The 15891-nt window shown below is 39.0% G+C and overlaps 1 protein-coding gene across 1 annotated transcript in view; it reads right to left on the minus strand.

Moving 5' to 3' along the window:
* Window positions 1–551: 551 nt before the first annotated feature.
* The window catches only part of LOC133071017 (uncharacterized), a 343915-nt gene continuing 328575 nt past the window's right edge, over window positions 552–15891 (minus strand). Inside the window, exon 5 of the mRNA XM_061163233.1 lies at window positions 552–2367. Coding sequence (XP_061019216.1) covers window positions 2175–2367 — 193 coding nt within the window. The 3' untranslated portion in view covers window positions 552–2174. The remainder of the gene's footprint in view (window positions 2368–15891) is intronic.

The raw sequence follows: 15891 nt of genomic DNA on the forward strand, positions 1-15891 counted from the left end.
ACTTATATGCAGAGTACATCATGGGAAATTTCAGGCTGGATGAAGCTCAAGCTGGAATCAAGCTTGTCGGGAAAAATATCAATAACCTCAGATATGCAGATGACACCACCCTTATGGCAGAAAGCGAAGAACTAAAGAGCCTCTTGATGAAAGTGAAAAAAGGAGAGTGAAAAAGGTGGCTTAAAACTTAGTATTCAGAAAACTAAGATCATGGCATCCAGCCCCATCACTTCATGGCAAATAGATGGGAAACATTGCAAACAGTGAAAGACTTTATTTTGGGGGGGCTCCAAAATCACTGCAGATGGTGACTGTAGCCATGAAATTAAAATACGCTTACTCCTTGGAAGGAGAGCTATGACCAACCTAGACAGCATATTAAAAAGCAGAGGTATTACCTTGCCAACAATTGTTCGTCTAGTCAAAGCTATGATTTTTCCAGTAGTCATGTATGGATTTGATAGTTGTTGGACTGTAAAGAAAGCTGAGTGGCGAAGAATTGATGATTTTGAACTGTGGTGTTCGAAGAGACTCTGAGAGTCCCTTGGACTGCAAGGAGAGCCTACCAGTCAATCCTAAAGGAAATCAGTCCTGAATATCATTGGAAGGATTGATGCTGAAGCTGAAACTCTAATAGTTTGGCCACCTGATGCGAAGAACTGACTAATCAGAAAAGACCCTGATGCTGGGAAAGATCGAAGGTGGGAGAAGAAGGGGATGACAGAGGATGAGATGGTTGGATGGCATCACCGACTCTATAGACATGAGTTTGAGTAAGCTCCGGATTTTGGTGAAGGACAGGGAAGCTTGGCAAGCTGCAGCCCACAGGATCACAAAGAGTCAGACACGACTGAGTGACTGAACAATTCTCTTTACATGTAAAACGTCACAAATAACATCCCATTTCATAGAAGGGCTGTTTGTTGTGCATATGGATACATACATGTATTCATTTTATACATTATATATTTTTACACTATTTATCTATAGACATATACATTTATCTATATATATTATAGATACAGATATATGTGTACATGTGCACTTAATGTGTAGGTGAAATAATCTGTCTGAGCTACATTATCTATATATTTTTACATTATTTATCTATAGACCTATCCATTTATCTATATATATTATAGATACAAATATATGTGTATATGTGCACTTAATGTGTAGGTGAAATAATCTGAGCTCAATCTTGAAATGATAGAAATGGAATCTCAACCCAGCTCTTGTCTCCAAACACTTTTGGGGTTCTATCCACTAAATGATCAACTTTGCTTCTGCCTTTAAATCACCAGGCATTTTTGAAAATTCTGATTTTGGGGTCCCACTTAAAGAGATTCTGATATGACTGCTCTGGGGTATGGTCCCGCCTGAGGACTTTTCAAAGTTCCCCAGCTGACTTTAACGCACTGAGAACCAGCACTCAGGCCAGCACTCCACTTATCAGTTTCTTATTGCTCTTACGACAAATAAGCACCAACAGTGGCTCCAAACAAGACATATTATTCTATTGGTTTCTGGGTTCACAGAAACCCATGTTCCAACATGGGTCACATTGGGTTAAAATCAAGGTGTGGGGCTGGGCTGTACACCTTTCTGGAAGTTCTAGGGGAGAATCTATTTCTTGTCCTTTCCAGGTTTTAGAGGCTGCCCAGCTTACTTGTCTAGTAGCCCTTTGTCTTCATCTTCAAAGCCAGCCACAGCAAGTCGAGTCCTCACATAGCATTACTCTGACATTTCCTGCTTTCTTTTCCCCATTTAAGGACACTTGTGATTACATTGATCCCACCCAGGTTATCTGAATAATCTTCCTATTTTAAAGGCAAATGACCAGAGACCTTAAGCCCATCTGCTACCTGATCTGTTTTGTCCCATAAAATAGTATAGTCACAGGTACTGGGGATTAGGGATTAGATCTCTTTAGTGGCCATAATTCTGTCAACTACAATTGACTAGGAGTTTAAAAAAAAAAAATCAGGGTTTCCCTTCTATTGCACCTGCTCACAGCGGGGAAAGCCAGTGAGTGGTGTGTTCTTTTACAGAGCAGTCAAGTCAGAGCTGCTGGGTATCTGAAAACATCTCCCTTCTGTTCCCTTCACTCTTCTTTCCCACTGGTAAGAGGAGCAGGGAGAGCCTGTCATTCGCTGGGCTTCCCACAGCTGCTGTCACACCACTTGAAAACAGAGCCCAGGTGACCAGCGTTCCCAACCCATCCCGGGATGAGGCAATATGCGAGCTGCCATATGCTCCGGTGGGTTCCGGCTGACGCTGAGCAGGTGTACGGCATCCGGGCCAAGCATGTGGAGGGTGGCAGATTCACAGAGGGGAGGTACCGTTTTCAATTTACCAGAGGAAGACCTAGAAAATAACAGAGAGCTGGGTGTATTTCCCTCTCTCCTGCTTCCCAGTCATTTCCTAAGAAACAGAAGCTGGTTCTGGTTTTCATTCTGAAAATCCAAGGAAACACTTTGAACATGATGCTTGTGCTGATTTAAAAATGATTCTCCAACATTCAGAATCCATCAATTATCAAGATGCAGAAGCCTCCAAATATTTATAATGACAGCATTATCATTATGCTAAGTTATTATGACAAGAAAGGGAGGAGAACAGTTTAACCTCAGCCAAGGTGTGTGTGTGTCTGTGCGTGTGTGTATTCTGTGCATCAATTTAGGATTTCAATAATAATTTTGCAATATACAGTTGTATCTCAATAACAATTTCTTACAGAGACCACTTAATATACCTGAGCATCTTTATTCCTCAATACATTTACATCCATACATGCCTTTTCAAATTAAATGTATCATCTCTGGTGGTGGGCGAGGGGAAGGGAAGAAAAGCCAAAGTTAAATGAATGGTACCCCATGAACAACCCAAGTTGAGTTCACTGATGTTGGCTCTGTCGAATTCATCTTAATGAATGTGATTGCTTCTGCTCCCGTAAAAATGAGTGATTGGGACACATAAAATACGCTATCAACTTTTACCCCAAACTAAGCAGTTTAGATCATTTATTTCCATAAAATGAGACTGTGCATCGTATGTCAAGCTGGCGCGTTTTCTGTGTGACTGACTTTAGAGACCTAGTTGACAATCTAAGTTCTAATTATTTGTACCCTCCCTGGTCTGTTATTATAGGACGACGTGGGACTCTCCCAGAGGAGTGTCAGAAAGGATGTTATGTGGGCTGACGGGAAGCAGCTGAAAACGATCCACTGGGTTTTTTAATGCAGATGATGCACCGGTCGGAGAGGACCCGAAGGGGATCGAAGAACCCTGATTGGAAGGTCTGAGTGTGTTCCATCTGTTACTCCTCCAGCCTTTTCATTAATGCTGTGTAAAGGCAAGCAGAGTCCCAGCTGGGGAAAGGTATCTAGATGTCTGCCAGGCCCAAGGCCTGAAACTCCTCTCCCCTGGCAGGGTCAGATGCTTGCAGGGGCCTTGCAACTGTCCACCTTCAATTCCAGGTCAAAATGCTGTTCAATTCCCCAGGGTGTTCAGGAAATAAGCATGACCTCAGTCAATCAGGTGTCCTTGGGTTTGCATCACAGCACTCCTGTGTCCTCACTGTGGGTCCATCAGGACATTAGTTACAGCCCTCATCTGAATTAAAATGGAAATTTCATCATGCAGATTCCAGTGCTACAGTAAGATGTATCTGTGAGACTTCAGTAAGTCTGAAGCTTACTTCTTTCTCTACATTAAATACACTATGTGGATGAAGGAAAGAAAATGATAAAGAGGCAGCTGGTTTTATACTGCTGATGGTTTTTAAAAAATGGAATATACATGAAAAAAGACCTCAACAAGCATTTTCAAATGCATTGGGTCTTTTTTTCTTTCCAGCTTATCTTTCCTAATGGTTTAAAGAGAACATATCTGAAGCCAGACTGCCTGAGACTGGAATTCCAGAGCTACCACTTTAGCACCTGTGCAACCTTGGACAAATTATTTAACTTCTCTGTGCCTTGTTTTTATGATTCACATCATGGAAATATCAGTAATTATTTCATAGGATTGTTATGAGGATTCAATGAATGAGTACATGTAAAGCACTAGAATAGTGCTTGCCACTTACTGTTGTTGTCACTGTTTTTCAAAAATATGTTAATATTATTGTCGCCACCTTCACTTCCCTTGCTGAGCTCTGCACTCAGGCATCTCATTCATTCCCACTGGGAAGAGGTTGTTTCGGAAAGGAAATAAGAGCCTCATTTTGGTCTTTGAATTTTACATACCTAGCTCTCAGGGAAATAGAAATGACTCAGAGCAGAGTGAAAAATATTAATACTAACAAGGCTTCCTGCTTCCCAGACTAGAACGGTGTTCTTGACATGTGAGAGCATAGGAGGTGGAGGGAGAGGTCAGTGTAGCCCACATTAGCAGGTACCCGGAAGCCATCTGGCCCCTGGCTTCACTGACCCTGCGTGGGGCCAGTAGTGAAAGGAATGGTGTGAACCCTAGAGAATCCGTGGGATGTGACAGAGGAGGAGACCAGTGCGTCCGTTCAGGTTCGAGTCCTCAGGAGAGGCAAGACTCCAGAGGAGTGGTGGCCGTGCTGTGTACCCGGGCAGACAGCACTGGGAGAACCTCACAAAAATTCTCTATACCGCAGTCTGGTGTAGACACAAGGACTCCTTTGCGTCTGAGAGGGGGACCAAATTATCCACTAGAAAAAGCCAGGCCAGAAGGAGCCTTGAGAACTGGAAAAGGGATGATTCCTGGTGATCTGCATGAACTAAAGATCAAGGATCAGATGTCATGAGCGATGTTTCCACAGATATCAGCATGGACAAATGATACTGGGGACCAGATGCCCCCCCCAACCCCACATCATGGCAATGTGGCCCTGAACTTGGATGCACCCAAGAGAAAAATAGGGGGGAAAACTCAATGAACTGAAATTAAATTTCCATGTATTTCCACCTTTTAGATCTTTATAGAACCTGAATTGGGTTCCAGTAAATTTTTGAGACTTTGACTCAAAAACCTTTGACTGTGTGGATCACAACAAACTGGAAAATTCTTAAAGAGACTGGAATACCAGATCACCTTACCTGCCTCCTGAGAAATCTGTATGCAGAAGCAACAGTTAGAACTAGACATGGAACAACAGACTGGTTCCAAATAGGAAAAGGAGCACGTCAAGGCTGTATATTGTCACCCTGCTTATTTAATTTATATGCAGAGTACATCATCCGAAATTTTGGGCTGGATGAAGCTCAAGCTGGAATCAAGCTTGTCGGGAAAAATATCAATAACCTCAGATATGCAGATGACACCACCCTTAGGGCAGAAAGCAAAGAACTAAAGAGACTCTTGATGAAAGTGAAAGAAGAGACTGAAAAAGGTGGCTTAAAACTTAATATTCAGAAAACTAAGATCATGGCATCCAGCCCCATCACTTCATGGCAAATAGATGGGGAAACAATGGAAACAGTGACAGACTTTATTTTCTTGGGCTCCAAAATCACTGCAGATGGTGACTGCAGCCATGAAATTAAAAGCCACTTGCTCCTTGGAAGGAAAGCTATGACCAACCTAGACAGCATATTAAAAAGCAGAGACATTACTTTGCCAACAAAGGCCCGTCTAGTCAAAGCTATGGTTTTTCCAGTAGTCATGTATGGATGTGAGAGTGGGACTATAAAGAAGGCTGAGTGCTGAAGAATTGATGCTTTTGAACTGTGGTATTGGAGAAGACTCTTGAGAGTCCCTTGGACTGCCAGGAGAGCCAACCAGTCCATCCTAAAGGAAATCAGTCCTGAATATTCATTGGAAGTAGTGATGCTGAAGCTGAAGCTCCAATACCTTGGCCACCTGATGCGAAGAACTGACTCATTGGAAAAGACCCTGATGCTGGGAAAGACTGAAGGCAGGAGGAGAAGGGCATGACAGAGGATGAGATGCTAGGATGGCATCACTGACTCGATGGACATGAGTTTGAGCAAGCTCCGGGAGTTGGTGATGGACAGGGAGGCCTGGCGTGCTGCAGTCCATGGGGTCACAAAGAGTCAAACACTACTGAGAGACTGAACTGAAGTGAAATTTTTGAGGAAGTTCTTTCTCTTACATACTGGAGTTTATAGACCAGGATTCATATCCATTACATGTAATAAAGGATTTGTGGACGAGCACCTTTAAATGGATGACTGGATGAGTTATTTGGTTTTAATTTAAAATGATCTCTGAAACACTGACACATGGAATTTGGTAGTCCTATCTATTGTGGTTTCCCTTGTGGCTCAGATGGTAAAGAATCCGCCTGTCATGCAGGAGACCCGGGATGGATCCTTGAGTCAGGAAGATCCCCTGGAGAAGGGACTGGCTACCAACTCCAGTATTCTTGCCTAGAGAATTCCATGGACTGAGGAGCCTGGCGGGCTACAGTTAATGTGGTTGCAAAGAGTCAGACATGACTGAGCGACTAACACTTTGACTTTCATCTATTGAAACATATTTTTAAAACCTTGTTGTGTAACAGTCCAAATATACATGTAAAGAGAAATATACCCACATACCCATTTCCCATCTTCAACAAATATCAATTCAGAGTAACTTTTGTTCTATTAACCCTCCTACATAACTCCAACCCCCAAACCCCTTTATTATTTTGAACCAAATCACAGACATCTTATTACTTAAGTATCCTAAAATATTCTTTTTAAGTATGTAACTATAATATCATTAATCTATATAACTATAATAATTTCATAGTATCATTAAAATCTGGTATGAAATATTCCTAATTATCTCATAAAGGTTTTTTATAGTTTTTTTAATCAAGATCCAAACAATATCCACAGATTACATTTTTTTGGATTTCTCACATCTTTTAAAAATTACAGCTTTTCCTCTTTTGTTTTCCCTTACAATTTATTTGTGAAGAAATCAAATGATTACTGATGCTCTATAGTATTTCTCACAGTCTGGATTTTGTTGCTTGATAACTCTATGGTAATATTTAACATGTTTTTTCTACAACTGAACTTCCCATAAAGTGAGAGCTATACCTAGAAGTTTGATTTGACCTGTTGATACTTTGTCAAAAAATATTTCATAGAATGTATTTCATAATTCCCACAGGAAGCACATAATGTCTGGTTTTTTCTCTTTGTGTGATACTAGTAGCCACTGATTATAATTACCTAGATCCACTATTTTATTAGAGGCCTGCAAAATGGTGATCTTCTAATTCTTTATTTTTTAGCTGGGATACTTGTATAAAAATAAACCTCAAGATATTTGGTAATCGTGAGGTTGTATAGGAAAAACAGGTGGAATACTTAATTCTTTCATTACCAGTTTTCAGAAAAACAAAAAATTGAGAATTGGTCCTTTAGCAACCTTCAAGTTTGTCACTGGCTTTTTTCCCTTTTTATTGAAGTATAGTTGGTTTAAAATATTACATTAGTTTTAGGTGTACAACATACTGACTCAATGTTTTTATAGATTATATTCCATTTAGTTATTATAAAATAATGGCTATATTTCACTGAGCTGTACAAAATATCCGTGTTGCCTATCTGTTTTATACATAGTAGTTTGTAACTCAGTTCCACACTCCCCCGTTCCTTCCCTGTTGTCAACCACTAGTTTGTTCCCGTATCTGTGAGTTTGCTTCTCTTTTCTTATATACATTTGTTTTTATTTTTTAGATTCCATGTATAAGTGATGAGAGTTTCTGTCTTTGGCTTATTTCGCTAAGGATAATATCTTCTAGGACCATCACACTGTTGGAAATGGCAGTGCTTCATTATTTTTTTATGACTGAGTAATATTCCAGTGTGTGTGTGTGTGTGTGTGTGTATGTGTACACACACATATATACACACATATACGCACGCATACAGAGGGCTTCCCAGTGGCTCAGATGGTAAAGAATCCATCTGGAATGCAGGAGACCTCAGTTCAATCCCTGGGTCGGGAAGACCCCCCTGGAGAAGGGAATGGCTACCCACTCTAGTATTCTTGCCTGGAGAATCCCATGGACAGAGGACCCTGATGAGCTACACCCCGTGGGTCACAAAGAGTCAGACACGTTGAGCAACTAACACTTTCATTTTTTCACACATATATATACAATCATCATCTTTATCTTTCTGTCTGTTGATGGGCACTTAGGGTGCTTCCATAGCTTAGCTATTATAAATAATGCTGCTATGAACATTGAGGTGCATGGCTCTATTTTGTTTCCATTTTCTTCTGATATATACCCAGGAGTGGGATTGCTGAATGATATAGTTTTTTAGTTTTTTGAAGAACCTCCATACTGTTTCCCATGGCAGTTGTACCAATTTACATACCCACCAACAGAATATGACAGTTCCCTTTTCTCCACGTTCTTGCCAACATTTGTTACTTGTCGTCTTTTTGGTGATTGCTATTCTGACACATGTGAGGTGATACTGTGGTTTTGATTTGCATTTCTCTGATGATTAGCAGTGCTGAGCATCTTTTCATGTGCCTGTTGGTCACTGTATGTCTTCTTTGGAAAAATGTCTATTAGGTTTTCTGTTCATTTCTTTAAATCATTTTTTGATAGTTGCAGCAGCTACTTATATATTTTAGATGTTAACCTGTTATTGGTCATATTATTTGCATATATTTTCTCCCATTCTGTAGATTGTCTTTTTGCTGTGCCCATGATTCCCTCTGCTTTTAATTTTAATCTAATTGAAATTAGATTAATTAATCTAATTAATGGGTCCCATTTGTGTTTCGTTTTTAAATGTCACGTTATCATTGATTTTTCATATTTTTGATGTTTTAACCCATAAATTTTATTGTGCCTTTAGACTTCCTTGGTGGCTCAGACAGTAAAGCGTCTGTCTACAATGTGGGAGACCCAGGTTCGATCCCTGCATGGGGAAGATCTCCTGGAGAAGGAAATGGCAACCAACTCCAGTATTCTTGCCTGGAAAGTCCCATGGATAGAGGAGTCTGGTAGGCTACAGTCTATGCGGTTGCAAAGAGTCAGACATGACTGAGCGACTTCACTTTCACTTCCTTTCAGATGCACAAAATCCCTCATCTTGGTCTAGTGGGAGTCTCTTCACATTGGCTCCTGAGTCCTTTTGGCATGGCCCCAGTAGTTTCTGATAGCTTCCTTACTCTCTGGTATAATAAGGTATTTTAAGCTCACCTTGCATATTTTCTGTCATGGAGCTAGAATCCGTAATTTCTCCATTCTGCCTCCTATAGTAGGTAAAGATCTTCAGATAACACAATTTGTATGCTGGTGGTGCTTCTTGCTACCAAATCTGTTGTTATTTTTAAGTCTTTTCAGTGTACAATGCTATATATTATAAATATGTACTCATATTTCCAGTTCCAATGATAATACAGAGGTTAAATTTAAACTTTTTTATTTTATATTGTTTCTATCATACTAAAACTCCTAGGTCCTAAAGATAGTGATTATGTTAAAGTGATATTGCTTTACTATATTAACTATATACAAAAATACATTGTATGTATAATAGTTTCAGAATAACAATATCAGTATCATTGTAATATTATTACATTAAACCATTTTAGAATTTCTTTCTACAGTTTTGACCTTAAGGTGGCTTCCCAGGTGTTACTAGTGGCAAGGAACCTGCCTGTCAATGCAGGAGACACAAGAGACGAGGGTTTGATCCCTGGGTTGGGAAGATCCCATTGAGGAGGAAATGGCAACTCTTTCCTGTATTTTTTGCCTGGAAGACTCCATGAATAGAGAAGCCTGGTGGGCTGCAGTCCGTGGAGCTGCAAAGAGTCAAACATGATTGAGCTACTGAGCACAACACACAGAGTCCTTAAGGTATATCTCTCTAAAGATGTATGGATAGACTACTCCGTTTAAATCACTTGAAAATGTTCCTCTCTATTTCAAAGAGTCGGACACGACTGAGCGACTGAACTGAATTGATAAGCTCTGCCCACAAATTTATTTTACTTTTTTTTTTACTTCAATTTAACTTTTTTTTCTCTTTTTTTGGGGAATTTTTAAAAATTTTGCATGATAATTGTGGGGACAAGGTTTATTCAGAGAAGTCTAGCTTCTGTCCCTACCCCATTTACTTTGTTCATTCTCCTTCCATCCTTCACCTTCAAATTTTCTCTTTATATGATTGATATGAGGATGAATTGATTTAATGCATAGAGTGTGAATAGTCTATATTTTAAGTATTCAGAAAATGGCAGCTATCATTATGGGAAAGGCATAGGACTAGTTATTGTCTCTGAAGTTTCCAGATTTAACTACTCTCTACCATACTCCATTGAGTGGTGACTTTTCGTCTTGACTGAACCCTGATTTGTATATGTAAGTAATTTAAAACTACATCTTCTACTTGAGTACAGAAGTGTTAAGGCTTTCCACTGGTAACATAAAGTTGGGCAGGAAAGTTGTAAAAGTGAAAAAAGTCCAAGATTCAATGTTAGAAAAATGCTGGTTCAAAGCTCAGATTTGTTATTTATTAGCTGTTTAATGAGATAAATTTCTTGGCCTCTCTGAGCCTTAATTTCCCACAAATATAACAGTGATGATTATGTCCAATATTATTATTTTAAGAATTTTTTTCCTTTATTTTTTATTAGTTGGAGGCTAATTACTTTACAACATTGTAGTGGTTTTTGCCATACATTGACATGAATCAGCCATGGATTTACTTGTGTTCCCCATGCTGAATCCCCCTCCCATCTCCCTCCCCATCCCATCCCTCTGGGTCATCCCAGTGCACCAGCCCTGAGCACTTGTCTCATGCATCCAACCTGGACTGGCGATCTGTTTCACACTTGCTAATATACAGGTTTCAATGCTATTCTCTCAGATCATCCCACCCTCGCCTTCTCCCATACAGTCCAAATGTTTGTTCTATACATCTGTGTCTCTTTTGCTGTCTTGCATATAAGGTTATCGTTACCACCTTTCTAAATTCCACATATATGTGTTAGTATACTGTATTGGTGCTTATCTTTCTGGCTTACTTCACTCTGTATAATGGGCTCCAGTTTCATCCATCTCATTAGAACTGATTCAAATGAATTCTTTTTAATGGCTGAGTAATATTCCATACTGTATATGTACCACAGCTTTCTTATCCATTCATCAGCTGATGGGCATCTAGGTTGCTTCCATATCCTGGCTATTGTAAACAGTGCTGCGATGAACATTGGGGTACATGTGTCTCTTTCAGATCTGGTTTCTTCAGTGTGTATGTCCAGGGGTGGGATTGCTGGGTCATATGGCAGTTCTATTTCCAGTTTTTTAAGGAATCTCCACACTGTTTTCCATAGTGGCTGTACTAGTTTGCATTCCCACCAACAGTGTAAGAGGGTTCCCTTTTCTCCACACCCTCTCCAGCATTTATTGCTTGTAGACTTTTGGATAGCAGCCATTCTGATTGACGTGAAATGGTACCCCATTGTGGTTTTGATTTGCATTTCTCTGATAATGAGAGATGCTGAGCATCTTTTCATGTGTTTGTTAGCCATCTGTATGTCTTCTTTGGAGAAATGTCTGTTTAGATCTTTGGCCCATTTTTTTGATTGGGTCATTTATTTTTCTGGAATTGAGCTGCAGGAGTTGCTTGTATATTTTTGAGATTAATCCTTTGTCTGTTGCTTCGTTTGCTATTATTTTCTCCCAATCTGAGGGCTGTCTTTTCACCTTACTTATAGTTTCCTTTGTTGTGCAAAAGCTTTTAAGTTTCATTAGGTCCCATTTGTTTAGTTTTGCTTTTATTTCCAATATTCTGGGAGGTGGGTCATAGAGGATCTTGCTGTGATTTATGTCGGAGTGTTTTGCCTATGTTCTCCTCTAGGAGTTTTATAGTTTCTGGTCTTACATTTAGATCTTTAATCCATTTTGAGTTTATTTTTGTGTATGGTGTTAGAAAGTGTTCTGGTTTCATTCTTTTACAAGTGGTTGACCAGTTTCCCCAGAAAAACTTGCTAAAGAGGTTGTCTTTTTTCCATTGTATATCCTTGCCTCCTTTGTCAAAGATAAGGTGTCCATAGGTACATGGATTTATCTCTGGGCTTTCTATTTTGTTCCATTGATCTATATTTCTGTCTTTGTGCCAGTACCATACTGTCTTGATGACTGTGGCTTTGTAGTATAGTCTGAAGTCAGGCAGGTTGATTCTTCCAGTTCCTTTCTTCTTTCTCAAGATTGCTTTGGCTATTCGAGGTTTTTTTGTATTTCCATACAAATTGTGAAATTATTTGTTCTAGTTCTGTGAAAAATATCGTTGGTAGCTTGATAGGGATTGCATTGAATCTATAGATTGCTTTGGGTAGAATAGTCATTTTTACAATATTGATTCTTCCAATTAATGAACACGGTATATTTCTCCATCTTTTTGTGTCGTCTTTGATTTCTTTCATCAATGTTTTATAGTTTTATATATATAGGTCTTTTGTTTCTTTAGGTAGATATACTCCTAACTATTTTATTCTTTTGTGTGCAATGGTGAATGGTATTGTTTCCTTAATTTCTCTTTCTGTTTTCTCATTGTTAGTGTATAGGAATGCAAGGGATTTCTGTGTGTTAATTTTATATCCTGCAACTTTACTACATTCATTGATTAGCTCTAGTAATTTTCTGGAAGAGTCTTTAGTTTTCTATGTAGAGGATCATGTCATCTGCAAACAGTGAGAGTTTCACTTCTTTTTTTCCTATATGGATTCCTTTTATTTCTTTTTCTGCTCTGATTGCTGTGGCCAAAACTTCCAAAACTATGTTGAATAGTAGTGGTGAGAGTGGGCACCCTTGTCTTGTTCCTGATTTTAGGGGAAATGCTTTCAATTTTTCACCATTGAGGATAATGTTTGCTGTGGATTTGTCATATATAGCTTTTATTATGTTGAGGTATGTTCCTTCTATTCCTGCTTTCTGGAGAGTTTTTATCATAAATGGGTGTTAACTTTTGTCAAAGGCTTTTTGTGCATCTATTGAGATAATCATACGGTTTTTATCTTTCAATTTGTTAATGTGGTGTATTACACTGATTGATTTGCAGATATTAAAGAATCCTTGCATTCCTGGGATAAAGCCCACTTGGTCATGATGTGTGATCTTTTTAATATGTTGTTGGATTCTGTTTGCTAGAATTTTGTTAAGGATTTTTGCATCTATGTTCATCAGTGATATTGGCCTGTAGTTTTCTTTTTTTGTGGCATCTTTGTCTGGTTTTGGTATTAGGGTGATGGTGGCCTTATAGAAAGAATTTGGAAGTTTACCTTCTTCTGCAATTTTCTGGAAGAGTTTGAGTAAGATGGGTGTTAGCTCTTCTCTAAAGTTTTGGTAGAATTCAGCTGTGAAGCCATCTGGTCCTGGGCTTTTGTTTGCTGGAAGATTTCTGATTACAGTTTCAATTTCTGTGCTTGTGATGGGTCTGTTAAGATCTTCTATTTCTTCCTAGTTCAGCTTTGGAAGACTATGCTTTTCTAAGAATTTGTCCATTTCTTCCAAGTTGTCCATTTTATTGCCATATAGCTGCTGGTAGTAGTCTCTTATGATCCTTTGTATTTCAGTGTTGTCTGTTGTGATCTCTCCATTTTCATTTCTAATTTCGTTGATTTGGTTTTTCTCCCTTTGTTTCTTGAGGAGTCTGGCTAATGGTTTGTCAATTTTATTTATCTTTAAAAAAAAAAACAACAGCTTTTAGCTTTGTTGATGTTTGCTATGGTCTCTTTAGTTTCTTTTGCATTTATTTCTGCCCTAATTTTTAAGATTTCTTTCCTTCTACTAACCCTGGGGTTCTTCATTTCTTCCTTCTCTAGTTGCTTTAGGTGTAGAGTTAGGTTATTTATTTGACCTTTTTCTTGTTTCTTGAGGTAAGCCTGTATTGCTATGAACCTTCCCCTTAGCACTGCTTTTACAGGGTCCTATAGGTTTTGAGTTGTTGTGCTTTCAGTTTCATTCATTTCTATACATATTTTGATTTCTTTTTTGATTTCTTCTATGATTTGTTGGTTATTAAGAAGCATATTATTTAGCCTCCATATGTTTGAATTTGTAATAGTTTTTTTTTCCTGTAATTGAGATCTAATCTTACTGCATTGTGGTCAGAAAAGATGACTGGAATGATTTCAATTTTTAATTTACCAAGGCTAGATTTATGGCCCAGGATGTGATCTATTCTGGAGAAGGTTCCGTGTGCACTTGAGAAAAAGGTGAAATTGATTGTTTTGGGGTGAAATGTCCTATAGATATCAATTAGGTCTAGCTGGTCCATTGTGTCATTTAAAGTTTATGTTTCCTTGTTTTCTGTTTAGATGATCTATCCATAGGTGTGAGTGGGGTATTAAAGTCTCCCACTATTATTATGTTATTGTTAATTTCCCCTTTCATACTTGTTAGCATTTGCCTTACATATTGCAGTGCTCCTACGTTGGGTGCCTATATATTTATAATTGTTATATCTTCTTCTTTGATTGATCCTTTGATCATTATGTAGTGTCCTTCTTTGTCTCTTTTCACAGCCTTTATTTTAAAGTCTATTTTATCTGATTTGAGTATTGCAACTCTTGCTTTCTTTTGGTCTCCATTTGCATGAAATATTTTTTTTCCAGCCCTTCACTTCCAGTCTGTATGTGTCCCTTGTTTTGAGGTGGGTCTCTTGTAGACAGCATATGTAGGGATCTTGCTTTTGTATCCAGATTGTAAGAATTAAATGAGCAGACATATAGAAAGTGACTGACATAGTATCTAGAATATACTGGTGTTCAAGGAAAGCTTTACTTTTAACCCTTTTTTTTTTTTTTTAACTTAATCTATATGAAAACCACCAGCAGTGATAGAGGACAGATCTTTCTTTCAGGAGCACTTAACAAATTTCTGTTCTGTTTGCTTGTCCTAGAGAACTCATCCCTATTCAGTTCAGTGGCTCAGTCATGTCCGACTCTTTGTGATCCCATGGACTGCAGCACACCAGGCTTCCCTGTCCATCACCAACTCCCGGAGCATGCTCAAATTCATGTCTGTCGAGTTGGTGATGCCATCCAACCATCTCATCCTCTGTCGTCCACTTCTCCTGGCTTCAATCTTTTACAGCATCAGGGTCTTTTCCAATCAGTCAGTTCTTCATATCAGGTGGCCAAAGTATTGGAGTTTCAGCTTCAGCATCAGTCCTTCCAATGATATTTAGGACTGATCTCCTTTAGGATGGACCGGTTGGATCTGCTTGCAGTCCAAGGGACTCTCAAGAGTCTTCTCCAACACCACAGTTCAAAACCATCAATTCTTTGGTGCTCAGCTTTCTTTATAGTCCCACTCTCACATCCATACATGACTACTGGAAAAACCATAGCCTTGACTAGACGGACCTTTGTTGGCAAAGTAATGTCTCTGCTTTTTAATATGCTGTCTAGGTTGGTCATAGCTTTTCTTTCAAGGAACAAGCATCTTTAAATTTCATGGCTGCTTTCACTATCAGCTGTGATTTTGGAGCCCCCCAATATAAAGTCTGTTACTGTTTTCATTGTTTCCCCATCTATTTGCCATGAAGTGATGGGGCTGGATGCCATGATCTTAGTTTTCTGAATGTTGAGTTTTAAGCCAACTTTTTCACTCTCCTCTTTCACTTTCATCAAGAGGCTCTTTAGTTCTTCGCTTTCTGCCCTAAGGGTGGTGGTGTCATCTGCGTATCTGAGTTTACTGATATTTCTCCCAACAATCTTGATTCCAGCTTTAGCTTCATCCAGCCCAAAATTTCGGATGATGTACTCTGCATACAAATTTAATAAGCAAGAGGACAATATACAGCATTGACATACTTCTTTCCCCATTTGGAACCAGTCTGTTGTTCCATGTCCAGTTCAAACTGTTGCTTCTTGACCTGCATACAGATTTCTCAGGAGGCACGTCAGGTGGTCTGATATTCCCAT

This window comes from Dama dama, chromosome 16 (genome assembly GCF_033118175.1).
Source record: "Dama dama isolate Ldn47 chromosome 16, ASM3311817v1, whole genome shotgun sequence".
Lineage (NCBI taxonomy): Eukaryota > Metazoa > Chordata > Mammalia > Artiodactyla > Cervidae > Dama > Dama dama.